The sequence below is a fragment of the Poeciliopsis prolifica genome, unplaced genomic scaffold (genome assembly GCF_027474105.1).
Source record: "Poeciliopsis prolifica strain line A6 unplaced genomic scaffold, Auburn_PproV2 SCAFFOLD019, whole genome shotgun sequence".
Lineage (NCBI taxonomy): Eukaryota > Metazoa > Chordata > Actinopteri > Cyprinodontiformes > Poeciliidae > Poeciliopsis > Poeciliopsis prolifica.
Genome location: NW_026562394.1, coordinates 7242256 through 7268686, shown reverse-complemented (window position 1 = coordinate 7268686; position 26431 = coordinate 7242256). Strand labels below are relative to the sequence as shown.

General features: G+C 39.0%; 3 protein-coding genes across 4 annotated transcripts in view; 2 read left to right on the top strand and 1 right to left on the bottom strand.

The window, feature by feature from the left end:
• Positions 1 to 11150, top strand: part of LOC129368384 (LHFPL tetraspan subfamily member 7 protein) — a 114933-nt gene extending 103783 nt beyond the window's left edge. Inside the window, exon 3 of the mRNA XM_055043305.1 lies at positions 9104 to 11150. Within this exon, the coding sequence (XP_054899280.1) occupies positions 9104 to 9330 (227 nt within the window). The 3' untranslated portion in view covers positions 9331 to 11150. The remainder of the gene's footprint in view (positions 1 to 9103) is intronic.
• Positions 11151 to 11282: 132 nt separating this feature from the next.
• Positions 11283 to 26271, bottom strand: LOC129368383 (spermatogenesis-associated protein 22). Of its 2 annotated transcripts, none has more exons than XM_055043304.1 (8): positions 26194 to 26271; positions 14249 to 14329; positions 13861 to 13998; positions 13571 to 13751; positions 12911 to 13283; positions 12705 to 12828; positions 12517 to 12614; positions 11283 to 12033 (listed from the first exon to the last, which is right to left on the bottom strand). In XM_055043304.1, exons 2-8 carry the CDS (start codon positions 14286 to 14288, stop codon positions 11842 to 11844), a joined length of 1146 nt encoding a protein of 381 aa, XP_054899279.1. In that variant the 5' UTR covers positions 14289 to 14329; positions 26194 to 26271; the 3' UTR covers positions 11283 to 11841. The 2 variants fall into 2 exon arrangements, with proteins under 2 accessions (XP_054899279.1, XP_054899278.1); XM_055043303.1 differs by lacking the exon at positions 26194 to 26271 and adding an exon at positions 14651 to 14747.
• Positions 15686 to 25672, top strand: stip1 (stress-induced phosphoprotein 1). The gene is made up of 14 exons (XM_055043302.1): positions 15686 to 15780; positions 18883 to 19092; positions 19174 to 19315; positions 19929 to 20070; positions 20179 to 20341; positions 20427 to 20553; positions 20700 to 20802; positions 21650 to 21770; positions 21884 to 21980; positions 22422 to 22546; positions 22642 to 22678; positions 22768 to 22871; positions 23690 to 23862; positions 23945 to 25672. The coding sequence occupies exons 1-14, from the start codon at positions 15772 to 15774 to the stop codon at positions 24015 to 24017; spliced, it is 1626 nt and encodes a 541-aa protein (XP_054899277.1). The 5' UTR covers positions 15686 to 15771; the 3' UTR covers positions 24018 to 25672.
• Positions 26272 to 26431: the final 160 nt, after the last annotated feature.

Below are 26431 nucleotides of genomic sequence, written 5' to 3'. Positions count from 1 at the left end.
CAGTAGTCGGCCATTTCCCCTGAAATTGCTTTAATCTCCTCTTTAGCAAGTCATTCTCAAGTGGACCCTAATAAGTAAAACCCTCAGGGCTTCAAACGTGCTGTCCTGACGCGCGAAGCGAACCGACTATTTTTATTTCTCGCTTCGTGGCTAAATGCAAGATGGACTGAGTAAATTGATTTTTAATTTGCTTAAAGGACTAAAATGTTTTATATAAGATTGGTTTGTCGTCTTTTTTAGCCTTTGTCTTTTTTAAACTTTTACTAATGTCTCCAATTAGAGTTCATCTAGATCCCAGTAAGAAGGAGAAATGGAGGCATTTAAACTCACCATTTTAAACAATTATAGAAGAATAAGTTAATCGGGTGAAACACCATATTGTGAATCAATATTAAAACTGCAGAACAGTTTCTGCTGTGAAGATCGGTGGTGGCTGTGTCATGGTGTGGGGTTATTTTATTGAGAGAGGCACCGGTACTTAAAGCCACACTCTGTGATTGTCGGCCATCTTTGCACAAATCTTCTATTGCGAAAGAAAATCTCTGGTTGTGAGCTTCAGTCAGTGTCACGTGGTTTTAATAAATTCATCATCAGATGTAAATTATGTTTGTTTACTGATTGAATTATACGTTTATTGGAAGTGTCTGGTGTTATGCAAGTCGTGTCGTCCTGCATCTCCCATCAAATGTGATTCTTGAAATCATACGCCGTGTGCCGGATTTAAAACAAAAATGATGGAATGATAATAAAACTGTAACCATTTCCAAAGCCTGCAGCTTCGGCTGACAAGTAAAATACAAAGTTTAAAAGGTTTTAAATGCTCCAGCGGGACAATGGCCCCAGACATGAGTAAAAACTAACATTTAGTAAGGTCACACAACAAACCAAAGCCCTGATTTAAACCCTTTCCATAATGTGGGGATTCGCCCACGAAAAGCTGGATTCCATGAATACTTCAGACCCCTTGAAAAACACGTCTGTGCTTCTTTTTAATAGTTCAAAATCCAAATAAACCTTCAGATGCACAGTAGAAACGGTCTTAGCACGACTGCAGAAGCAAATATCTACTGTCTTCTTTTGCTTCGCTCTTCGGAGAACAGCCAATCAGTGCCAAGGAAAATGAATGGCGCTTCTGGATTGGCTGCTAATGGCGCATCAAGTAACATTGCTCCTGGAAATGTCGGCTTCCCAACCTACGTTTTCTTTCCAGTATTTTAGGTATGCTTTCTGAAAAATCTGCAAAAAGGATGATGATCCTTGGATTGGATAACTCGAGCAACCGTTAAACTTCTATATTGCACTTTCCAAGACCCAAGAAACCATCGTCTGTAACTGTTGTTTTTGACATTTATCTGATTGTTATTGGGGGTGTTTGCATCTAGTTGAGCCTGAATTTATAACTCTGACCTTATGTGGATTAGAGAATTTATTTACTTTGAATTATTAAAATCGCTTTTTAAAATCATAATCTTAATAATTTCACCCTGGAAAAAAAAACTAACAATAGAATTAAATAGGGAAATTTTTATAGGATGATTATTATAAGTGTGACTGCCTGTACTGTGCCTGAAGGATACAAACAAGTGAATTTGGTATATAATATTATAAAAGTACCCAATGCCTTCATTTGCAATCCGTCTTCCCTTCCTGGACTTCAACATGTGCTATGCAGTCGAGAGCACCTTAAGCCAAATGTTTCCCGATATGTAGGCTGTTTCAGGAACGTCATTAGCATAATTTCCCAGAGGCGCATCGAGCTTAATTATCAACATGCCTGTGTGCAGACTGGAGCACGGCTCATCGCGTTGGGATGGCGTCCCCGCCGTTTGTGTCCACGCTCCGCCAGCTCCCAGCCGAGATTCATTGCCGCCAAAGTTCGGCGCTCCCGAAAACTTTCATCCTCCGCGCCGCAATTCCTCAGTGAGTGCATCGAAGGGGTCAAGATAAACCCCTGGCACGGCGCGTTGTAGAGGTCCGTTTCCATTTTCCTGTAGATTGAGAGGAAAATGGAAATACTCCCTGCCTGCGGACAGGGAAAAGATAGTCTCCCAGAGGCCCGTCATCGTAATTTGCTGTCCTTTGTTTTGCTTTTATTGTGGGAACAGTGACACGTCTCTCGTGAATGTACTCCGCGACTAATTAAGGCCTTTTGAGACTGTATTTGAAACCAGATATTTACATACAGTGTATAAAAAGACATGTGGCCTATTTTTGTCATTTTCTGACATCGAATCAGACAAAACCCTTTTCTTATCCGGGACAGTTAAGTTCATGTCTAAATATTAAATGCCAGAATGCAGAAAGAGAAATGTTGGATTACTTTATGAATCGACACAATTAGCTAAAAGTACAACGATTCCATTGATTGTTATAGCTCAGTATGCGTCTTCCACATCTATGGATATATTTTAAGGCAACATCTCCAACACACCAATGGAAATCAGGAATTTCCCATACAAAACTAAAAGATTTTGAAACTGGTGAGATAGTGTCCTTATCAACAAGAGAAATTAGTCCTGCACTGGAAGACCATTCTGAGATGAAGAAGCTATTAGTCCTTGAAAGCCAGGTCTCAGTTTGCAAAAGCAACCAGCAGCAACAATGTTTATGTTTGGAGACAAGTCCTGCGGTCTTACAAAACAAAAACGTCTGTGTTCGACCATAATGACCTGAAGGTAAAGTACGGGGGTGGCAGCATCATGTTTTTCCTGAAAGGGGATCTGGTGCACTTCACTCAGTAAATCACAAAAGGAAGGAAGAAAAATACCCTTAATTCTTGGCCCAAAACATAGTATTTAAAATGCAACTTGATTAAAAACTCACAAGATGTCTACAAACTAATTCTGAAGTAAGTAAAAGAAAAGTATGTCACTCCCTGCTCTGCAATTTAGCAAATAGCAATAATTATTTGTGATCCAAAATGAGCTAAAACATTCAAACAGCAGAAAACAAGATTGTCTTTCCATGCAGTGTACGTAAATATCTGGTTTCAAGTGCATATTTCTCCATATGAGGACATCGTCATAGAATTGTGTGAGAATTGTGAAGGTGTGCGTATCTGGGTCAGTCTGGGTTTATTGCCCCCAGGCTGTTGTCATAAATCACCTCTAAACTTACATCGCCAGGCTTGGACCTATCTGGGATATTATTATCTACATTTGGGACCGCAAAGTCCACCTGTTCTGTCCCTGGGAAGTGCTGACTCATGTCAAAAGAGAAGCGACGAGACGACGAAGAAGAGCAAGATGGAGACATGAGCAGCGGTTCAGACCTGCATATGTAATCAGGCTGCATTTCTCTACCGCCTTACATATAGTACAGCACAGCTCCTGCCAAACACACATAAAAAAACGCTTTGTCTGGAAAAATCGATACTTGTTAGCATCACTTAGTTGTTTTTGTGTGGAAGAGGCACTACAGTGACTAATAATGTGTTTTTTTTCTGCCGGTTTGTGTCGATGTCTCTGCAGTGCGAGATAATGTGACATCAAATATCTTTCCGGTTTTACATTTTTCATTTTTTTGTGAAATCACCAAAAGAAAGTCGGACATATGAAAGTGGAAGGACAATGACAATGTCGTATGATTTTGTGTTTAGTCCCGATTCAGATAAGACCTGACTAGCTTTTCTGGCCCTGGTGAAAAAGACACATTGAAAACACATTGCACCATGTTTGACGCTGTTGATTGCGTTTTCAGGATAATATAGTGTTCATTTTCTATCATTCAATTTTGGTCCAGCCTCATTGGGCAACCTGCCTTCCATGTATTTGCTTAAACCTGCTGTTTGTTGTTTATAAAAAGCAGGACTAACAGTTGCCCAGTGTACGCAGATGTACATTTTAGACCAGATCTAAAAAGTCCAATCCACATCTAATCTCTACTTGTATGTAACTAGCTGTGCAAAATTTTATTATGGTGCATCAGAGTTTATATGAAAATAGTGAAAACAGGAGCACTTCCATTCACTTTATGTGTCACACACTTTGTGTCGGTGTGTGACACAATACGATTTAAAACATTTTCACCTGTTTTGAAACCTCTCTGCTCTCTCCGTGCTCTTTTTCCCCACCAAAGGAGAAAACTAACAGACAAAATCAGCAGCAGAGCCTAACTTAAAAACGTCCTGCTTTCGCTTTGGGAAAGTCACCAAACGTATTCCGAGCACAATTCAACCGTCCCTATAGCTGAAGGGGCCGATAACGACGGCAGCAGAGGAGCCACAGTTTGATCCAAAGCAGAATCAGAGTCGCTGAATGGTTCTTTGATGCTCGCACAATAGATTTTTATTCGCCGAGGAGAATAAAACTGAAGACGACTGAAGGAATGAGATTGCGCTATGCTGGATTTCAGACATTTTCGACAGTTGCAGATCGCAGATTTCTACGGCCGAACTCACGAAAATGCAGCATGTGAGTACTCCTGTGATCATCTTAGTTTTTGTAATAAACTGAGTCAGTGATTTCTGTGTTAGAGGCCTGGGATGAAAGTGATTCGCTGTCACACTTGGATGCCAGGTTATCACACACCTTCTTGCTCCACAATCCCATTCAATCTCTTTCTCTCATTTTCACTGCTGCGAGCCTATTTTACCATGTCGGCGAGCTGCTTTCCATTTCTTGCTGCACTGCTGAGAACAAGATTCAAGGTTAATTCGGCTTATTAAGCTGGTAAGAGCGACTCTTTGTAAAGTGGTTCTGTGTTTCTTCTTGTTTTATTTGATTTTGTTTTCCTTTTGTGCTGTCTTTGTCCGGGACACGCCCATAAAACCATATTTACCCAAGGAGAAGCAATAAAAACCAGCCTTTGAGGTACATGTGGGAAAAAAGGCCACAACCGAGAAACTATTAAATCCACTTGGATGTAGCAAGGTCAACTTGAGCCACATATTTTAAATTTCTTGTATTACTCTAGCTTTATTTGTCAGCTCTTTTTCTTTTATCTTAAATGGGTGGAGCTAATTGAATTAACATTTTGAAACGGGCTCTAAAGTTAGCGTGCTATATCCACTCCAAAACCAGTTTGGACGTGTTTGGGTATCATTGACAAACTGGAACGTCCAACCCACTATCAGCTGTAGCAGATAGTGGGTTCAGCTGAAGACCCTCAGAATGATGCTACCACCACCATGCTGGACAGTTGGTAGAATCTCCTTGGGTTAAAATCCTTAAACCTTCCTTTTTTATCCCCAAACAGCTCAATCTTTGTCTTGTTTGACCACAAAACTTTTCTCCAGAAGGTCTTTGCTGTATCTGTCACTGGGAGTGAAACAGACCCTCACTGACACCGGATACTCATGTAAGGATAGTCCCCAAAATCTGAATCCTGTTAAAGTCAAGACTATTGAAAAAAAGAAGAAACTATTAGACTTTTTCATCAATTCTAAAACCAGTTTTGATGCTTGAGATCATGATGTGCCAATATTTCAAACATCTAGCTGAAGTGAAGGTAAAGAATTTGGAAATTGTCCAATTACATAACCTTTTCCATAAACTTCGTCCAATGCGACCAGTAGTAGTGGTGGTAAGAAGCCTAGAGGATGATACAGCTACCACAGTGCTTAGCAGTTTCTAAGGTGTTCTTAGGTTTGAAGGCTCTTCTGCAAATACTTCCTATGATTATGACCAAAAGCAAAATTTTGCATGCATATGTTTTTTAAAAGTGTAAACATTTCTCTTTTATCTGATGTTGAGAGTCCACCCTGATTAAAAAAATGGTTTAAATTCGTATAAAGACCCCAAATGTATGTGTGCTTCTGACTGGAACCGTCTCCAGCTATCAATGGGGGAAATGCATCTTTAAAAAAAATCATTTGAGTTGGGTGAAACCTGCGTGGATCCCCATTTAACTTTGAAACGTCTACATTATTCACTGCCTTACGAGACATTAATCTTACCTTCTTATGCAGCCATGAATAAAACAATTTGCTGATCTGATCGTCATGAGTGCTTTTCCAACGTATTTTACTTATCGCTCTCTTCTTTTCTTATGTAACGCAGGCTGTTAATTTGGGGATTTGTACAGTCAGCTATTAAAAAGCAAATGATTAAGCAGCTCACTGCTTCCTTTCTGGTTGTTTGCTGCAGTGCTAGCTTCTTTCACAGACCCACATTTGGGTTTAAATGAGGAAGTTTTCCCATCTTTGATGATAAATTGTTGAGTCTTTCTGGGCCTCGTAACGGCGTGAATTTTCTTTTCCCCAGCTACAGTTAGTCATATTCTTCCCGTGACTAACACAAACCCAGTCGGTCCTTTGTGGTGTCGGCCAACGATGTCAGCGGACTCTGAGGTTTGTTATTCATTTTGCCATGTTAAAGTAGAAGCCCTGCAGGGACGAGCAATGAGCCTGTTCAGGCTTCAGACCCCCTGCGTGGCGTCTTCGTGTCATGTCAGCCTCTTCAAGCGCGCTGGCCGTTCCTCTTAAGATTAGGCCACTGGGCCATTTAAGACCCTTTAGAAATTAGGCTTGTACGCCCAGCGGTGGCAGCTACGCAGATCCTTCAGTTTCACTGGCCTTAATTGAAGGATTGTCATAAAATACATGTCACACTGTTCTGTTTTACCCATTCGGTTTCGGATAAATTCATGCCGTCAACCAGTTTGCTTCTTTTAATATCAGTCAAAGCAATTTTAGGGAGTTCTTTGATGCATTTGATTTGTGGTGAACTTTACCAGTTTTTTTTAAGCCTTACTCTCTTGTTAAAGGCTTGCAGAGCTACTTTTAACCTTCAGAACTTTTCTTTTTATCTGATCAAGACAACATCTTGAACTCCGTCCAGGTCTGTATGATAAGATCTGACCATGATTCTGCTCGGCTGCTGCTTCTTTGAGACGGCTGTTGTGATTTCATTCCTCTGTTGATTTTTCTTACATTCCTGATTTGTTTTGTTACACAATAAAGATGAAACGTGGAGAGCTGGCGGGACAGCAGTGAGATACTGGTTTTGGTTGATACACCGAGTTAAAAGGAAAAATTCTAAGTCTAAGGAGCCATGGTCCGCACATTCCTGTGACTAACACAAGCCCTACTTGTTGTACTTCCTTTGTTTTCAAAAGAAATGTTGTTTATTATTTTTCATGGTGTATTCAAACTAATGTGTTGTGACGACTAGCAAAAATAGCAACAATGTATTTCTGTGCATGTTGTACTTTCAGATTCTGTAGAAACATTTTTACTACATGCTATATAGTTAAGCACCAGATTTATTGAGAAACAATAAGTCAAAAATTCGAGAAAACTGTGTTTTATGTGCTTGTCGGCCATATTGGATTTTGAGAAACCCCAAACCTTCCTGAGATTCCAATTTCTAGGGTTGTGTTTGTTTGCATAATTACACCTCACTATTCAACCAACCGGGTAGTGACAATGGATTTTTTAAATTACTTTTTTCCATTTTTATGACTTGACGGTACAAATGAAAAAGTCCAAATTGTTGCACTAATGTTTTAAAATGTACACCAATACAGTGGTGCTTGAAAAACAACATCCACCAAGCTGCTGCCCTTTAAAAACATAAAACAAAAAAAAATTGCAGATATTGCAACAGACTGAAAGCTCACCCAACAGATAACTTTACTTAATCAATTTATACCACTTTTGTTCTTCCCCGCGTTTTTCTCCACCTATGGTTCTGTAGTGTACCTTGAGCATCACCTCTAGCTGTTTACTGTCCTCAGCAGCCATTGATTCAATCTTCATACATCTATGCTGTTACAGCTATTGCATGAATACAGTCTCCCAGAGCTTAAACCTGCTGCCTATGAACGAAGGAACTCTGACAAAATCAATATAGAGTGATGAAAGAAATCTCTATAGTATTTCTTTTTAAGTTCCTCACTAACATAAGTTCACGGTTTTTCAGTAATGTTAGCTCTCCAGTTCTGAAATTACTTAGAAATGTAATGGAAACCCAGCCTGTTGGTCAGACTGTCAACAGGCTGACCAAGAGCATCCATGACAGTCTGTAGCACAGTCGATAAATGTTTGGCACCTTGGAGCAGGAGACTTGGCTCGGTTTGTAAAAAGTGAGTTGCTCTCAGGCTCTACGGGTGCAGATGATAATGTCTGAGGAAGCACTGGTTAAAAAGGCTTCATTTATTCAACAGCTGGGTTAATTTCTTCACTAACTTACAAAAAGAAACCCTAAAAATCCACAATATAATTAAATACCAGATTTTTAAACATTTAAACTTTTTTAAACATTAAAAAAATGTAGGTTGAGATTTATATTTTATCTAAGTAACAGGGGAAATTTGGGTTTTGGCTGTTAAAACACCAAAGATCTGTCTGCTACTGGCAAATTGAGCAAGCTATCTACTGCCACCAAGTGGGCATTAGTGGATATAACAGGTAGTCATATTGCATGCAGTCATTTGGGAATAAAAGTTCTTGTACATTAACAAAGTTAAAACAGACATGGAGGTAATTATTTCTTAAAATGTAAGACCCAACATGAGCTATCACAAGTAAGTTAACTTAGTATCTTAATAAGTTATATTTGTTAAACATACAGTTAAGACCAAAATTATCCATACCATGGATTATATCTAACAGAGAATCTGCCCATGGAGATAGATTAATGTAATGGCATAGAGGCCTTCCAAGCACAAAAGATGAATTTTATCAGTGGAAACTTTCAAAAAAGCTCCTCAGCAGCTGACAAAAGATTTTTTCAACTGATTTCTCAGAAGAAAATAAATCATTTTCTTAAAATTTGATACAACTTTTACATTGTTTTATGTTGCATTTCTTAATGTGGTTAATCGCACATTTCCTGTCAATCTACTAAGAGTATGAATAATGTTGGGCTTCAAAATTTGGTTGAAAGTGGCTTATTTGTTAAAAAGAAGCAGTAAGTTTAAGGAAATGTACAAGTTTAACACTTAACCAAACCTAATTTAAGACTAAATATGTAAAATCTAGCTGTATTTACATATGTGAACTACTTAAAACACATGGACTTCAGCGAGGTACAGAGAAGTAGATCCAAAATATTTCCCACAGAGCAACATCTATTATCCTTGAAACACATTTTGTGTGAAGCCCGTCCTCTCTTTTATAGTTCATTCTAACATTCCCGTTCCCCCTCTGTTCTCTTTGCAGTGTTCATCATGGCCACTGGTCTGCTGGTGTACCCTTTTGGCCTTAACTCCTCACTGGTCCGATCTTTCTGCGGAGATGCTGACATCTACTACGCCGGCGAGTGCCAGATCGGCTGGGGCTACATGCTGGCTATCGTTGGAGTCATGCTCACCGTCTTCTTGCCCTTTTTTGCCAAATATGCACCGAAGGAGCAGCTGTCCCCCACCCCATTGCCCACTCTGTTATAGTTCCGTCTTCTTTTTCCTCTTTTACTGTTGACCACTTTATATGTCCCGGGACATGATGTCCCCGTTCCTGGGAGAAGCTCTGCCCAGAGACAGCTGAAGCTGAAAACACACATATATAAAAAAAAAAAAAACCAAACAAACGCTGTCTTCCTGCTTCTGTAATGTTATGAACTCAAATTGAAGTCATTTAAATTTCTTTTTAAACAGTGAACTTTCTGTTTTGTTTTTGTTGAATGAAAACATAAAACATTCCAAATGGAAGCATGATGCTCTGTGGTTTCAGCCACATTAATATTTCAGTGCAAGTTTTTTTTTCACTGAGAAAGCTTGACGAAGAGGCAATAAGGACAGTTCAAGGATTTAAAGGAAATTGTACAGACAGAGGCATTTGAATCTTCAATTAGTTCTCTCTAAAATGAATTGATCGTAAATAAATCCACGGGAACTCTGAAGTTCTAAATGACTCTTTAAAATAAGAACTTTGATATTTGGAAGGACTTTTTCCCCCCTCTTCTCTTGGAACTTGCATTAACCAGCTGGGGAGTCAAAACGACGTTCAGCTGTCAAAGACTGAGTTCCTCACGCGTTCAAGAAAACTTTGAACGCAAAGGATCACAGACGCAGCATCAAAACCTCTGAACGGACAACTTAAGGATCAGATTCCCGTCCTAAAAGGAGGAAAATCACGACAGGTAGTTGTTTCCGTGGGGTGTCGTCATAAGATAAAGGACAAAGACAAAGAAAGATAATAATAATTAAAAAAAATGTTGAAAACGCTGCGTGTTTTTGTCACCCTCTTCCCCAGATTTGTTTGTGTGATGTGCTTCTTTTCTCTGCCTCCGACACGCGATGCTAACTTTAATTCAGGAAAGAAAATGTTGCAAAATGCCAGGAGATGTAGGGATTGTGTCTAAAACTGCATGAAAAGATGGGCTTTGTTAATGGTAGAACAGCTGATCTAGATTTTCAATGTGATCTGACCAACTTGTGCCTTTTGACGTAACAAAGACAAGTTTCATACAGTTATCAGGTATTGATCTCTCTCTGCTGAAAACTGAGGATTCTGTTGTGTCACGTGATGTGTTTTTTCTCTTCTGGTTTTTCCTCTCGGTGGTTAGGTGTTTTTATGTACTTCATGCAGTGTGTGATTATAGTTTGGAGAAATGCTGAAAAGAGAAAAGATGTGTTTGAACCCTTGAGGATGACAGCCGCGAAGAAAGCGACGCACTCGTTTTAAATTATCCCCTGAAATGCTTCTGCAAATTACTGAAGAGGTGAATCACTCAAAATGCTTCACGGAGTGCAGCAAACATTTAGTCTCGGAATCCATCTTTTTTTATGAATTGAGTGAAAAGACTAGAGGAGGATTCTACATTTTTAAGCCAGCACACGATCGAAATGATGTGTGAAATATGATCCAGTTTCCGCTTCCTGTTCACTGCCAACTTCTTCCAACCCAACCTCCATTTTCAACGTGTTTAAGAAGATTCATATTCAGTTATTGATCAGTTTTACTAACAGACTAAACCTTAAAATAACTCCCAATTTGGGCTTCAATACTGACAGAGATTGAAAATTTAATGTGACTTTGTTGCCATATTTCAAAGCTAATAGGAATTAGAAATGTAAGTAGTGTACTGGACCTCTTACTGTGCTTGACTGGGGTAACGACGTTGGACTCATTCCCTTATTTGTTGGACATTTATGTGTAAAGTCTCAGCACTGGTGAAAAAAGAAAAAAGTGATTTGTAGAGAAAATATGTTGACTTTTTTTTTATTGTGGAATTTGACTGTAAATAAACTAACTGTTGTTGATATCACTTTATTCCTAACTGCCCCATTTTTCAATTTCAGGTGACTGATTGGTTTTAGGTTTTTAACAGAATTAAGTTGTGTGTTGTTTTTGTGGCATTTCTTTGTAATAAAAAGAATTTCATAACTTCTAAAAACCAGATGCTTTACTTTCTGTTATATTTGTTCACAGAAAACTATAGAAACGGGAAAGGAGAACATGTAAACGTTAACACAATACAAGTATGGCAGCTGCAACCTTGATGGGAAAATGACAAAAACAACATTTTTGTTAAAGCTACCTTTTTTTCTCCGACAAACCAAACATATAGAAATGTTCTTTTAAAACTCAAATGTTGACCGATGACAACAGCCGCTGCACTGCCAAAACACACAATCTTAGTTAATCTCCCTCTTAAGTATTTTAAACTACTAAACTGACTTACAAGTAACTTTTCAGCAAGATGAAGAAAAGTTAGAAAAGTTAATAATACCTTATTAACTTTGATGTTGATAAAATGCTACTAGTAGGAAGAAAAATATCTTAGGAGTGAAAAAAAATCTGCCAGTGAAACCAATACTCTCTTTTGAATCAATATTAAAGAATAATTGCCTTAAAACAAGCTCCTATGTCTTGCTGAAAAGTCACTTGTAAGTTTTATCTTACTTCAAATGTAGAAAGATATCTGCACAAGAAGCTGGACAAAAAGTATTTTGTGCTCAAACTTCGCTGAGTATCTTGACCAGCGCTCTCATTTCTGCATCCGACACTTTGACAGCTTCCAGAGCGTTCCTCTGCTCTGACGGCTGACCGGCTCGAACAGACACGCATATCAGGACGTCTTTGCTGCGGTCGTAGTTGCCGACGCAGCGATGGACCTGACCTCGAATGAGGCGCGGCAGCAGCTGCTCCTGAAGGACATCAAATGGAGGGAAAAAAAAACAAAACAAACCCCAGTAAGGGTATTTCATTGTGCTGTTTATTATGTCTGAAGGTTTTTGAGTTTGTTGTGATGGGAGAAGATGTTAATAAAAATGATTATAATGGTCATATTGACGCTTCATAGCCACAAACCTCAGTACATTTCAATGGGATTCTGTGAGATGGACATACTACAGTGTAATTGTGAAATTACAAGGAAAATGTTAAACTTTTAAAAAAGTTGCAAAACACATCTGTATAACTACTAAACTGAGTTTTGTACTCGTCACATGAACAGTTTTTTAAAAAAGCAAAAGCTATGAATATATCTGCAAGCCAATGTTTTTTTTTTTTACATCATTTGGCACCACAACCATCATAATAAATGCAGCTTAACTAACTAAATATATATTTGAACAGACACAACCTACTGTGACTCAGATGCACTTGGTTACATTTGCTTTCAAACTCACATTTTCGTAGAAGACACACTGCAGCACATCCTTCCCGTCTCTCAGCAGAAAGCTCTTGGCTCCGTAGCGCCCCAGAGTGACTGCAGAGTCCAGAGTGGCTGTGGGGAAAAGTCACAACTTGTCTATTTAAAGTTGTTTAGAAATATCACAAATGAGCAGCAAGCTGAAGGAATTTCATACTCCCTAACCAAATATCTCGAATAAGTAAGGAATTTTATCTTTAAACTGGCTCCAGTGTCTCATGCCATTAATAACTGTGGTCAAGATCCTCAGGGAGTTTTCCATTGGCTGCTTCGCTGGAACATTCTCCTTCTGAAAACAGCAAAACAATCAAAACAGCGCACTGTGAATGATCATTTTAAGAAAGTTACATGCAGACCGTGTAACTTTCTACCTCATTTTTGGTTGGTTTAGCTGTTGGAGGTTGATTCAAACTCTTTTTTGAAGCAAAATGTGATTTTTGATGCTCAAAGCTGTTAGTAAACTTCCAGGACTTGTTAGGTTGCTGTGCGGCTTGGGCAAGCGGCATGCTGGGTGGAGGAGCTTCAGGAGGAGGAAGAGATCTGGACTGCTGGGAAAACTGACGTGCAGGGAGGGTTTGTTTGTCGGACGACTGCTGAGCCGTCTGAGAGAAACCTGCATGCTGTGCCGGCTTGCTCTGGGGGTTCTTGTTGCCATAGGGATGTTGAATTTGGCTGTGTCTCGGACTAACACCGGAGCTCAAAACCCATTGTCCGGCTGGATTGCTGGACTGGCCCGTCGTGGAGCTGAAGCAACACAATAAAGATATTTTAATTAAAGATTAAAAAACAAGCAAGTTTTCTTATTTTGAATAAAAGGGTTTGCCTTCATGTACATGTCATAAGTTATTGCATCGAACAGTCTGTGAACTTTCGCACTTTTATTCAAACACTTGAACTGTTCACAACCACATGAGTTTTTGGGATTCTTTTCCTATGAAAGCCATGCAGCTAAACCAAATTAGTTTGATTGTTTCTGTGTCATAAAAGTTTCCACAAGACACTCTGGTGGTCAGTGAGTCACTGAAAAGCACCTCTTGGCCCCGGCTTTGTATGGATGCGCAATGGGTGCAAAGGTCCTCATTGTAGACGGTCCAGGAGCAGGTCTGTTGCCGTACTGCTGGGATTTAGCAGACTCTGGGACACCTTTTCTGCTCCACTGATGGCTTTGAGGAGCACTAGAAGAATCTGAAGCCTGGTAACATTCATACGCAGCTGAAAAGACACACAATACATCCCAGGATACTAAACGTCTCAAAGATAGCCTGGTATTGTTAACGTTTTCTGTGAATGTGCTGCCACCTAGTGACAGAAGCGTGATTACCTGAGGGGGCTTCACTAGCAGCTGAACTGGTGCTGGCCATGTATTCACTTGGGGGAAAGAACTCATTTTCACCAGGAACAGATTTCAGAGGAATTCTGTTTCTCTTCCTCTGGTTAAAGAGTGACACAGGGAGGTAGCCTAACAGAGAAAGCAAACGAAACACTTTTTTAAAAAAAAAACCTGTTGGATGGGGTTGGAGGGAGTTGCACTATTTCTTTTTTCCAGAATAAGAAAGCAAACCTATAGAATACATGCCGGTACATTTGTGAAATGATATCTCTTCACATTTGGTACAATACTTAAAAAAAGATGCCACATACCACCTATACTGGACCAATAACTACGACATATTTTAAAATTATTTTTAATAAAATATTTTGTAACAAACCTGTTGCTGGTCGGTCCAGCTGCTGTTCCTGTCTCCTCATGTTTGGTCACAAAGTCCCGCAGTTCTTTCCGCTTGCAGATGCTAACAATATTAGCAGAACAAGAAGGAATATACAGAAAAAACTAATTCAAAGACAGTAGTTCTAGTGTGTGTTGGTCATTACTGTTACAAACACGATGGGAAAAGTACCCAGTGACCAAGTTTTTAAGTAGCTTTAAAGCTTTCTTTTCGACAATTTCATCAAATATGTACAGTAACATAATTACCGTGAGCTATACGTTATGCTAGCAAATTGCATTGGCGAGTTTAGCTTAGCAACAGGTGTGAAATGTAGCAACTGTTTACTTTTCTTATCCTTTATCGTTTTAAAAAATTAGTCAATATATCACTTGTTCTTCTTACCTAAAGTTTCCAAGATAACCGAGGAGATAATGTCGCAGCTTATTTTTCAGTTCCGTACATCGGAAAGAGGAAAGATCCGCAGGTTCACGCGCCACCTGTCATGGTGCGTTCACGATCCGCAAGTAAGTTCGGGGTTTCTTACTACAGCTAATTAGGATCCTGGCGATTTCAGAAGCATATTTGTGCACTTTGTCACCTTTCATATCTATTACAGATGGGCTCCACCGGGGAAACTATTGGTTCAAATGACATTGTAAAATGTTTTGATGCAAAGGTATTTATTAATTGTGAATTATCCTTTCTTTTATGCGATCCCTTCAAACAAACCAGTATTACTTTTCACTGTGTCGATTAACAAAATGTACTTTTAAGAGAAAGCTTTCTATAAATGTTTATACAAATGATATTGGTTAAGTTTAAATTAGGTGAGATATTTGAGATATTCATTTGTTTCCTGGAGCACATAGAGAAATGGATCACCATCCAAAACTACCAGAATACCAGAATAACTTAAACATTTAATTTTACTTTAGGATAAAGAAAAGTATTTCTGAATTGAATTACAATGAATCAGTTCATGTTGTTATTTTTTCCTTTAAAACATTGTGTGTAGAAACATACCATGTATATATTTTTTAAGGATGTTAGAGGTGTCAACCTTTAGCCACGTAAAACAACAACTTATTTAAAAAGGGCAACCTTTTTCCAATTGTAAAAAAAAAACAAAAACGCATCAGTTATTATTTTATTAATGTGTACAAGTTTATTTAATGACATTATTAGACGATTATTTGATACACAAAATCACAAGTTTATGTTTATTTTACAGCATGAAAGTTTCTAAGAAGGATGATCTGCAATATTATGAATATTATGACTTGTAATGAATTACACAACATGGAGAATCTGAAAAACAAACAAACAAACATATCTTGAGCTTTAGGTATTGTTTCCCCCCCTTTCTTCTGGAAGTTTCAGACAGTAGAGTATATATTGGCGCTGTGGTTTTGCCCCACGCACTGAATGCAGATTTTCAACATCCCAAACTGGCAACTTGCACACATTGTCAGTGGGAGGCGCTGGTCCGAAGTAGTTTCTGGAAAGAATCGCGTGCGTGCACCATGGAGAAAGTAAGTGTCCCTTAACTTATTTCCTTGTCTGTTGTTAACTTCTGTGTTTAAACCAAGTCTTTTGGCGCATTTTGTTTAAGCCGAATCTGCAATATTTACCAGCAAAATGTTGTAGCTTAGCGTCGTCAGTTAGCTTCAGCGTTGAGAGATTTCAGTGTTTCTTAGCTTGTTAGCTTAGCGTCATTCACTGCAGTCATTTAGATGAGAGTGGGCTTTTCTGAGCCGTTAGGAAATACGAAATGTGTTGGAAACCGCTAACAGTGAAATTACATCATGTATTTACAATTGGTAAATACAAACAGAAGGCTGATCGGTCAACCAAAAACTGATAAGTCTTCTGTTTGCAGCTAACCCCGTGGAGATAAATCAGTCTTGGCTAAACGTTACGTTAGCTCGTTACAGTAGTTCGCAGTGTAGCAGGATGCCCCAATAAAACTGCTTCTAATTTCGGGGCTATTACTTTATAGTATCAAAGTAGCGCTTCAATTACTTCAATATCCTTGACGGTAAAACGTCTCAGTGAAACTCGAGTTAGCTAACCTTTGCGCGACAGCTAATAGAGCTCACACCGCGAGGGCTTTAGTTCATTGAACCACATGGATTTTATTGGACTCGTTTCATTCATTTGTTTGTTGAGGAAGAGTGGCGCTGTCTGTTTAAAGTTTTCTCTGGCGGCACGTGCTGTACTGGGTTTTTTTTGGGGGACTTGCTTCAGCACGAGCTCACACTCAGACCGGAGGATCATTCTAGATGCACACGGCTACAGCCGCACGCCGACGAAGACTGTCGTGACCTCTCGAACTTTCCAGTTTTCAATCGAAAGGTTTCCAGATGATGGTTCATGTTTTGAACGGACTCCATAATTCGTAAAGCATTGAGTTGCTCTGTAATTACTATTCGATTTATGTAACGGAACATGGTGTACACACAGCTTGAGACAGTCGCACTGTACACATAGAAGTCTATTATTATTATTACTCGAAATATGTGTGTTGTACTTTAGGCCATAACATGCATTGGGCTTGTATTTCTTTTTAAACTAAGTAGTTTGGGAAATTAAGATAAAATATTATTTTTTTATATATATTTTGCTTTGACTCAAAGTAGATTACACAAGGTGAGGTACAGTTGAGCTTTATAAACATTTTATGAAATACGTTTTCTTTTTTCCTCACAGTAATTCAGTCCAAGTTTTCTTCAATCGGTTTTTCTTCTTCTTTGTTTTAGATCAGTTGGATACCGTCCCATAGACGTCTCACAGTAATTTGCTGTAGTTTTTGTCCATTTCTATTTTAACATCTGACATTTGTAGGGTGCCTTGCTTACACAATTAGTTTCAACTCGGCCTACAAATTTTCTGAGCGTTGGATTCGAGATTTAATGTGGTCATAGTATTAGGTGTGCAAGAACTTCATGGATTGCGGTATTTGGACTTCTAATTATACGTTCCAGGCATTCAAGCCTTCTATGTCAGCAATATATGTAATAATGCTTGTATTAGAAGGGCATTATAATGTTTTAGTAAAGACATTAAGCATATAGCCCAAGTTGCTTCTTTGCCTGAACACCAGATCTAGCCAGTTGTAACAGTTTTTTTTTATACATATAAAACAAGTGTGGTTAGAGACAAAGCTGAAAGATACGAAGGATTTTAAATGTCCCAATATTTATAAATATTGATCTTCCTTCTTGATACAATCTATCAGTGAAGTTCACCTGTTCCTCCTACATCATAGCACCTTTACAACATGATGCTACAGCTCATAGCGTTCCCCTTTTCCTGTCTAATATAACAAAGGACATTACAGCCAAACACTTAAATGTTATTATCATCAGACAGCAGAGCATGTCTCCCAACACTAAGGCATTTGTCCTTTAGTGCATTTGCCTACTGTAATCTCTTAGTGCTTCTCTTGTAATCATATCTTCTTTGTGGCTAAGTGGCCTTTTAGCCCACAGGACTTGTTACATTATCTCTTGCAAGCTTCGGCTAACATCTTCACACAGTCATTTGCTTTTGTTCTGAGGTCGATTCAGACATTTCTCACCAAAAGACCTTCAGGATATTGAACTCATCTCCTTCCAGTATGAGGGCTGGACATTCTGTTGTACTTGCATATAAATGTTTGAATGGATTAACATGGCACCTTGAGGTGTATTGAAATTGTGACCCAGACTTGTGGATGCTTTTACTGACAGCCCTGCTTATTTCTTTTGCTTTGTGCAATTATTATTATTATCATCGTAATAGTACAATAGCGTACAAATATAGTGGATGCAAACTTCTGAATCTGAAGAAAATAAAAGTTATCCTTTTAGTGCAATTGTTCTTTCAACTGTAGGTACTTGGAAAAACACACGTTTGGTTTTCAATACCTTTACTGATCTATTGTTCAGAGTATTGCCATAGTTATAGTATTGCCTTGGTTATAGTTAAAAACAAACTTCTGTTCTGTCCTTTTTTCAAGGTGTTTTTTTGTTCTCAGAACAATTAAAGCATCAACACAAAGCTCAGGAAACTATTGTTCAGACGATGCTTGTGGGGGATAAAAAACAACAACAAATAGCCACGCCTATAATGAGTAGTGATGTTTATGAGTTATTTTGAAGATTTAGATGCTTGGTTCCATTTAGTGAGTTTAAGGTAATATTGATCAAAATCAGACCTCAGAGGGTCTGGAGCTGGACTGCTCTGGTCGAAGTAGTGTGGATAAATACTTCTTTATCACTTTCTCATGTTCTTTAGTGTTATTACTGTTAAGATGGGATAAGTTGTTGGTTAAACATCAAAACAAATCCATCAAATCTTTATAATGTATGCCAGTTCTTTTTAAAGACATCTACATGCAGTTTTTAAGCTATTTATCACATTTATATTCCCTCCAGATTACATTAAAGTCTTGTTGCAATCTCCTTTATTAATATTATTATTATTCTCCTGTAGATTGTGTATTAAATACAATGAATACATTTCCGTAGCAGCAACTCTGCACGAACAGCTGTTATTTTTTCAGATCTGTCGGTAGCAGCTGTCAAGGGTTGCATTTGGCTTCTACTGGGCTTTCTGTATGTGCTAACATTTAGTAAACGTGTGAATTCTAGGTGTCAGCATTGAAAGACCAGGGCAACAAGGCGCTGAGTGCGGGAAACATCGACGAAGCTGTCCGTTGCTACACTGAGGCCTTGGCTCTGGATCCATCAAACCATGTGCTGTTCAGCAACCGCTCTGCTGCCTTCGCCAAAAAGGGCAACTATGAGAACGCTCTCCAGGACGCTGTTCAGACCATCAAGATCAAGCCCGACTGGGGCAAGGTGAGCGTTCTTGTGTCTTGCTACGATTTGAGGAATCGGAAGAACAAAAATTGATTTCAAACCTTCCAACTTTCCCTGCAGGGATACTCCCGCAAAGCTGCCGCTCTGGAGTTTCTCGGCCGGATAGAGGAGGCCAGAGTGACGTACCATGAGGGGCTCCGCAAAGAGCCCAACAACCAGCAGCTGAAGGAGGGTTTGCAGAATATCGAGGCTCGCCTTGCAGGTACAAAAGCATGTCTGTTTAGTTCAGTTGTACAAAAAGATTCATTAATATACACTGTTCCAAATTATTATGCATTCCACTACTGCGTCCATCTGGACCATCCACGGTTGCACAGTAGTCATCAGTGAACAAGTCTGTTTGAAAGTTAATCTTTATGTACAGCTGGGCCCATGGCGACTGTTTCTGGTTAGGGGGCCCAATAGTATGCAACACAAGCCTCTGGAGGATCCTCCACCTTGAGGTTCCAGAGACACCAGCAGCTTGAAATAAGTGTTTTTGCTTTGTAAGGGCATTTTAACAGCTGCTCTCTTAATCTGATGAATTTGTCTAACAGAAACCTTCCTCATTATGCCTTTATCTGTACAAACCCATCTTTTTTCTGAATCAGCCACAAATTTCTTTATGCTTCAGTTTTCGTTAAATATTTAATATTTTCATACCTTGTCTTTAAAAAATGCAATAACGATTTATATATTTGCATACGTGTCTTATTTTAAAAAGTAATTCACAAAATGGTCATTATAAATGTTGATGTAGCGGATCCAGCTTACGAGCTTAACTCTTTACCATCTGTGGAGGATTCCTTATTTGTTGTAATCTTGTCCTTCACCAGAGAAATCAATGATGAACCCGTTTGCCATGCCCAACCTGTACCAGAAGCTTGAGAACGATCCTCGGACCCGTGAGCTTCTAACGGATCCCAGCTACAAAGAACTGCTGGAGCAGCTCAGGAACAAACCGTCAGAGCTTGGCACGTACGTGACTTTAGGCTAAAAGCTTTGCCGATCTCTTTGTCTGAAAGGCAGCCCAGCACTGTGTAAGTTTAGGAAATCTAATAAATCTGTTTCTCAATGCTCTTGCAGGAAGCTGCAGGATCCAAGAGTAATGACGACTCTCTCTGTGCTCCTGGGGTTGAACCTATCAGAGATGGAGGAGGAAGAGGAGCCTGTCCCCTCTCCTCCCAAACCCAAAGAGGCCCCAGCACCTCCTCCCAAGGAGGAAGATCTCCCTGAAAACAAAAAGATGGTAAATGAACTAAAAGTGAATCCCTCTTCCATTTTTCCTCCTGATGATTCTCGGTTGTGACGTTTGTTATTCTTCTGCTCTCCAGGCTTTGAAGGAAAAGGAACTGGGAAATGCAGCATACAAGAATAAAGACTTTGGAAAGGCACTGAAACATTACGATCAGGCACTTCAGCACGACCCGACCAACATGACGTATATGTCCAATCAAGCAGGTTTGTACACTCAGACATGTTGATTCTTAATGTCCTCACGTTTGACCAAACTAAAAATATCTGTTTCCTGATGCAAAAAAGTAAAAACAAGCTTACAGACATTGTAAGCTTGTTTTTAAAGCTTGTCTCAAACATTTTCTTCCCAGCTGTCTATTTTGAGAAGGGAGAGTTTGAAAAGTGTAGAGATCTGTGTGAGAAGGCCATTGATGTCGGCCGAGAAAACAGAGAAGATTACAGACAAATAGCAAAGTAAGTAAACATGAAAAAAATAACTGCATCAAAGTCTTAATAGAAATGCATGAGTAATTTGAACTTTGTTAATGTTTTGCATAAGTATAGACTTCTAGAGTTGTCATGTTACATTTCAACAACAAATTTCAATGCATGTCATTAGTGTTTTTTTTTTTTTTTTTACCCGAGTTCATTTAAAAGAAAATTAATGTTGTGGAAAAAAAAAAAATTGTTGTATGATTCAGAAAGGGAAACTCATACTTTCAATTGCTTCATTACACATAGTGAAACATTTCAAGCCTTTCATTTTTTTAATTTAGATTATTATGGCTTAAAAATGGAAAAAAGAAAAGACAAAGAAAATTGGTGTGTCTGAAGGTTTGAATGTATTTTGTGAAAAAAATATATTGGAGTCCCATGTTGACAAACCCTAATGAGTTCATTATCTGAAAACACCAGCAAAGGTTTCCCAAGTCTCTAAATGGTCTATAAAGATACCTGACTGGACATCCAGCTAGCAAGAACCAAATAACTCTTGTTAGCTGGACTGGAGACATCTAACCAGTCAAATGCACAAAATTTAACTACTGTTCAGAGTGCTGGATAGTGATAGAAAGTTGAGTGGAGGGATGAAGTTTGGTAGGAACCATGCATCATAATTGGCTCACTCGGGTGTGGCGCTGAATTTCCTTTATCTGTAAACCGTAACGGTGAAATATTTTACTCTGTGTGATGAAGCTATGTGGGATGGATTTTACTCTCTGAAACCAGTGAACAAATATTAAACCTGTTCACAATATTGTAACTTTGGGATGCACTTGTAGTTTTCTGATCCATCAGTTCACATCCTTCCTTCGGTTTGCAGGGCCCTGGCTCGAATCGGCAACTCGTACTTTAAACAAGAGAAATACAAAGAAGCTATCCAATACTTTAACAAGAGTTTGACTGAGCACCGGACTCCTGATGTGTTGAAGAAATGTCAACAGGTGCAGTTGATTGTGGGGAAGCTTTAAAAATCTAAATTAACCATAGGAGAAGTGGGCAATTTTTAGTAAGCACTGCCTTAAAATTTCACTTACTTTCACTTCACTCAATGCAGGCAGAGAAGATTTTAAAGGAGCAAGAAAAACTAGCCTATATCAACCCAGAGCTGGCACTTGAAGAGAAGAACAAGGGCAACGATGCTTTCCAGAAAGGTTTGTAAAATGCTCTGCATCAGAATGTCTGAGCACGCTTAAAATTTCATATATCTAAAATGAAGGCCTTGACATGTCTTGAGTTAAGTTAAAAAGAATGTAAGTTGGCCTTAAATATGTTATGTCAAGTCTTTGATGTTGTGGTGATAGAACCATTCAGTCTCTTAAGTTCTATGTAGTTTTTCTTTTTTGTTTTTTCTCATGGGAGTTTTCAGTCAGGAAAAAACATTTGAGTCGCTTGAGGCTGCTGGCGCCTAACTGCTTATATACCCTTGCTAGTTAGCAAGCCTGGCACTATGTGGGCTCTTTTGCACATTTCTGCTATGATACAAGTCTTAAATTTAATTCATAACTGTCTTAATTTTGAGCTTGTGAAACCCGCAGAACACGGTTTGTGTATGTTTTCTTGACTACGGGTGCCGTTTGTTTCCTTTCTATCAGGAGACTACCCCTTAGCCATGAAACATTACACTGAGGCCATTAAGAGAAACCCCAATGATGCCAAACTGTACAGTAACAGAGCTGCCTGCTACACGAAGCTGCTGGAGTTCCAGCTCGCCCTAAAGGTATGCCACTTCGCTAAACGCACATCTGAACACAATTTGGTTTATTCCACTCGGAGCTTCCATTTGATCTTTTTTTTTTTTTTTGTTCCTATCAGGATTGTGAAGAATGCATCAATCTTGAGCCCAGTTTCAGTAAGTATTTTGAGTGATGAGCTAAAAATAATGTCTGTGTAACGTGTAAGCAGGGATTTTTCTAACCACTAAACTGAATTTGCTCATAGTTAAAGGCTACACACGTAAGGGAGCTGCATTGGAGGCCATGAAAGACTTTTCCAAAGCTATGGATGCGTACCAGAAGGCATTGGAGCTGGATTCATCCTCAAAGGTATTTTCCATGCACCTTAAAAGCTGTGAGTGATTAAAGTGGTTTCTTAAAAACACCAAGTGTATGAACAACCGTTAAAGTGAAGTTTGGGGTATTCAGGTGTTTTTAAAACCCATTGTCTGTTGCGAGAGAATAATTATATCTAACATTGCCGATAACTTTCTGAAGGGTTATTGAAACAGTTTGAAGTCAAAATATTCCTCCTCAAGCTCCACACTGCTTCCCAGATTATATTACTCCATATTATTTCTCCTCCCAGTAGGATAGCTCTGGTAGTTTCTCAGCTAGTACTGTCCACACAAATAAACCTCCTGGTGCCATATTTAATCCATAATAGAAAGTCATGGTTGTTTTTGAAGGATTCTAATTTGCTGACAGGTTTAAGCTTTGCGCTCCACTGCCCCCTATGGGTCAGGCATCTTTGACACAAAAGTCAGGGGCAGATTTATACAGGTTTATGTGGATGAAAATGTTTCTGAAACCAATTCTGTGGTTTCAGAAAAAATAAAAAAAATTTAAATGATGTGACGGAGATATTTGTTTTTATAAAGACCCCAGATACATGTGGACAAGGCCTTAACCTCTTCTGCTCAGCATGTCTGTTTATTATAAAGCAAATAAATTAATCTACAAATGTTCAAACTTGATCAGACTGAATATTTAAAACCAAACGGCAATGACTGGGTTCATATATAACACAATATTCACTACAGGATTTGTTGGAATTTTTTCCATTTGCTGTATAAAATAAGTTCATGTCTGTTCATAATAAGTCGAGGGGAGTCCCTTTGACCGTTCCCTGCTCTGTTGACGTGCAGGAAGCCACAGAAGGCATGCAGCGCTGCATGGTCAGCCAAACCATGAGGAACGACAGCCCAGAGGAGGTGAAGAAAAGAGCCATGGCCGACCCGGAGGTCCAGCAGATCATGTCCGACCCAGCCATGCGCATGATCCTCGAACAGATGCAGAAGGATCCGCAGGCACTCAGCGAGTACGTCCGCAGGCTAACGGCGCACGACCCGCACACCTCCAGAAATACTTGATCTGATTAATGTTTCCTCTGTTTCTCGCAGCCACTTAAAGAACCCGGTCATCGCTCAGAAGATACAGAAACTCATCGATGTTGGACTGATAGCCATCCGCTGATGTGGAACCAGTATCCATGTATGTAAAGAAGTTCTAAGACATCAGTGGAACCGAACGCAGATTCTTCTAAAAATGATCCAACTGATCTTTCTTGCCTTTTAAATTCAAGATTATAGTCCCCTCGGCCTGACTGGGACATTTGTCTGTATTATTATTATTTTTCTTTTTTTTATTCGTGTTCACGACTTTGACTTTGTGTTGGGAAGCGGAGAAAAAAGCATCTAGTAATATCCTCTGGAAAACTTCAGCACTCCAGACAACGTCAACTTAAAAAGGAAAAAAAAATCAAACCGCAAATTCACATGTAAAGATGCTGTGAAACATTAATAAACATCACAATGCAGTACGACATTATGCTCGGTGTTTAAAGGTGTAAAAACAGAAGCTGTTTTTACTGTGTTCATGCTGGTTCATGCTTGAAATGTAAGTTTGAAACATTTCTTATTGATGTGACATGCAAGTCCATGAAGAGTGGAGTAATCCTGATTCATTAGCTTTATTTTCCTCTGTTTCCTCTTTCTGTCTTGCTTCGACAGATATTATGAAACTCTGAATTCACCCCGTTCCTCATTCAAAGTGTAAATCTGCTTAAAACGCATTGAAATGTCAGCTACTGCAGTTTGGCAAGTAACCTTGGACTTTAAATTTGTAGCTCTTCCTGTCTGACAATTTTTCTTTTTTTTTTGTTTTGTTTTCTGCTGCACTGACTCATATCTGAGCATACTGGGAACATTTTAGGAATGGATCTTCCTGCAGGATCAAAGCTTAGTCTCATTAGTTAACCTCGTATTATTTGAGCTTTTAAATGTGACAAATGGAAGAAAATGTTTTAACGTAGTTGCTGGAGTTTAATTGACAAGATGGTATTTCTAATTCCAACAGGAAATGAAAGGATTCTCTACATTTCTTCATAGAAACATTTGTTTCTCATCTTTTCAGTTATATTAAACCCACAACAAAGGTCTTCAGAGAGCTTGCTAATGTATCATTACATTTTTTTTAAACGGGTTTAAGATATTTTTTTTCCCCAAAAATACTTGACCTGCAGACTTTTAGAATGTTTTTTCTTTCTTTTTGTTTTTACGTTGACTAAACGGTTTATCACAAAGACTCACCTGCTGGAAACATCTATTCGTTGATTCTGTATTGTAGCCTCGGTGCGTTTTAAATGTTTCGAGTTTTGGCACAACCTGCTGGTAGTTGGAGAGAGAATTACACCAGGCTAAGTAGTTCTTGAAGTTTGCCTGATCTGTTCTTAACGCTTCGCAGATGTTAGCGACCAGTTTCTTCATGGTTCAGTCGGCTTGACTTCGACCGCTGAAGCATAAATACATGTTTATATTGCAATGGGACGAGTTTGCCACGTGTGGCTTTGGATACCTCAACATCTCAAGTTTCGCTGCCTGATTGTGCCACCGTGTCGGAGTGCGATTCGTATGTTTTGTCTTTACATTGTCACTCTAGGGGCATTTCTCTGCAGTTTTCTGTTATTGTGGACTGCAGATATCAGGGTTTGTTTATTCCCCCACCCGCTCCCCGTCTGGTCCTTATTTTGTAATAAACCACATGCAACAATTGTATTAGTCCCAGAAGAGTCATGAACTATTGGAAATTAGCTGTAAACTGAAATACAGATTATCTGAATGTATAAATAACTGGCAGTTGTGGCTTTTTTTTTCTTTTCTTTTTTTTTTGTTAAATCTCGCATGAAAAACCTCAGTATCGTTCAAAGTCTGTCTTACAATACATAGAAATGTACAATTAGGGGTTTCCATCTACTTTTTCTGTGCTTTTTAAAGCATGTTTATGTACATAACATGACCAGCATTTTTGGTAAAAGCCAGATTTTGTCTTCTTTTTTTTATTACATAAGTTACTAATAAAAAAATGCCATTGTTACTGTCATATATAAATCCACTTCCCCCATTTTATGTAAATACATTTCCAAACAGGAAATGGAAAATGAATTAGAAATCATCAGTTGGAGTACAACAAAACTCTGCATTTCGCAACGTCGTCAGTCACCCGCAGTCTGTTTGTAGTTAAAAGAAATACAAACTCTGGCTCGTTTCTTTAAGGTGATCTCCCAAACTCGTGGTTCTGATCACGTCCACTCGCATAAATGGTCCTTATTAAGGTCATTACAATGTCTATGTGATAATAAGAGAGTTAATACCTTCGCTGACTTCTCTAGTAAAACGGCACCGCCCACCAGTAGTGGTCACGTGGCCCGGCCGTCGCCCAGGTTGTCTCGAAAGCATCCTGGTGTTAGCAGTTTACTGGCTGTGGCAAGGGAAATAAAGTAAGACGTACTTTTACTGACAATGGATGAACTATGTATCTAGTTGGCGCGAACGGGAAGAAGACGGGGAGCTACTGCGGTGTTTTCCGACACGGACCGACTGCACTTACCT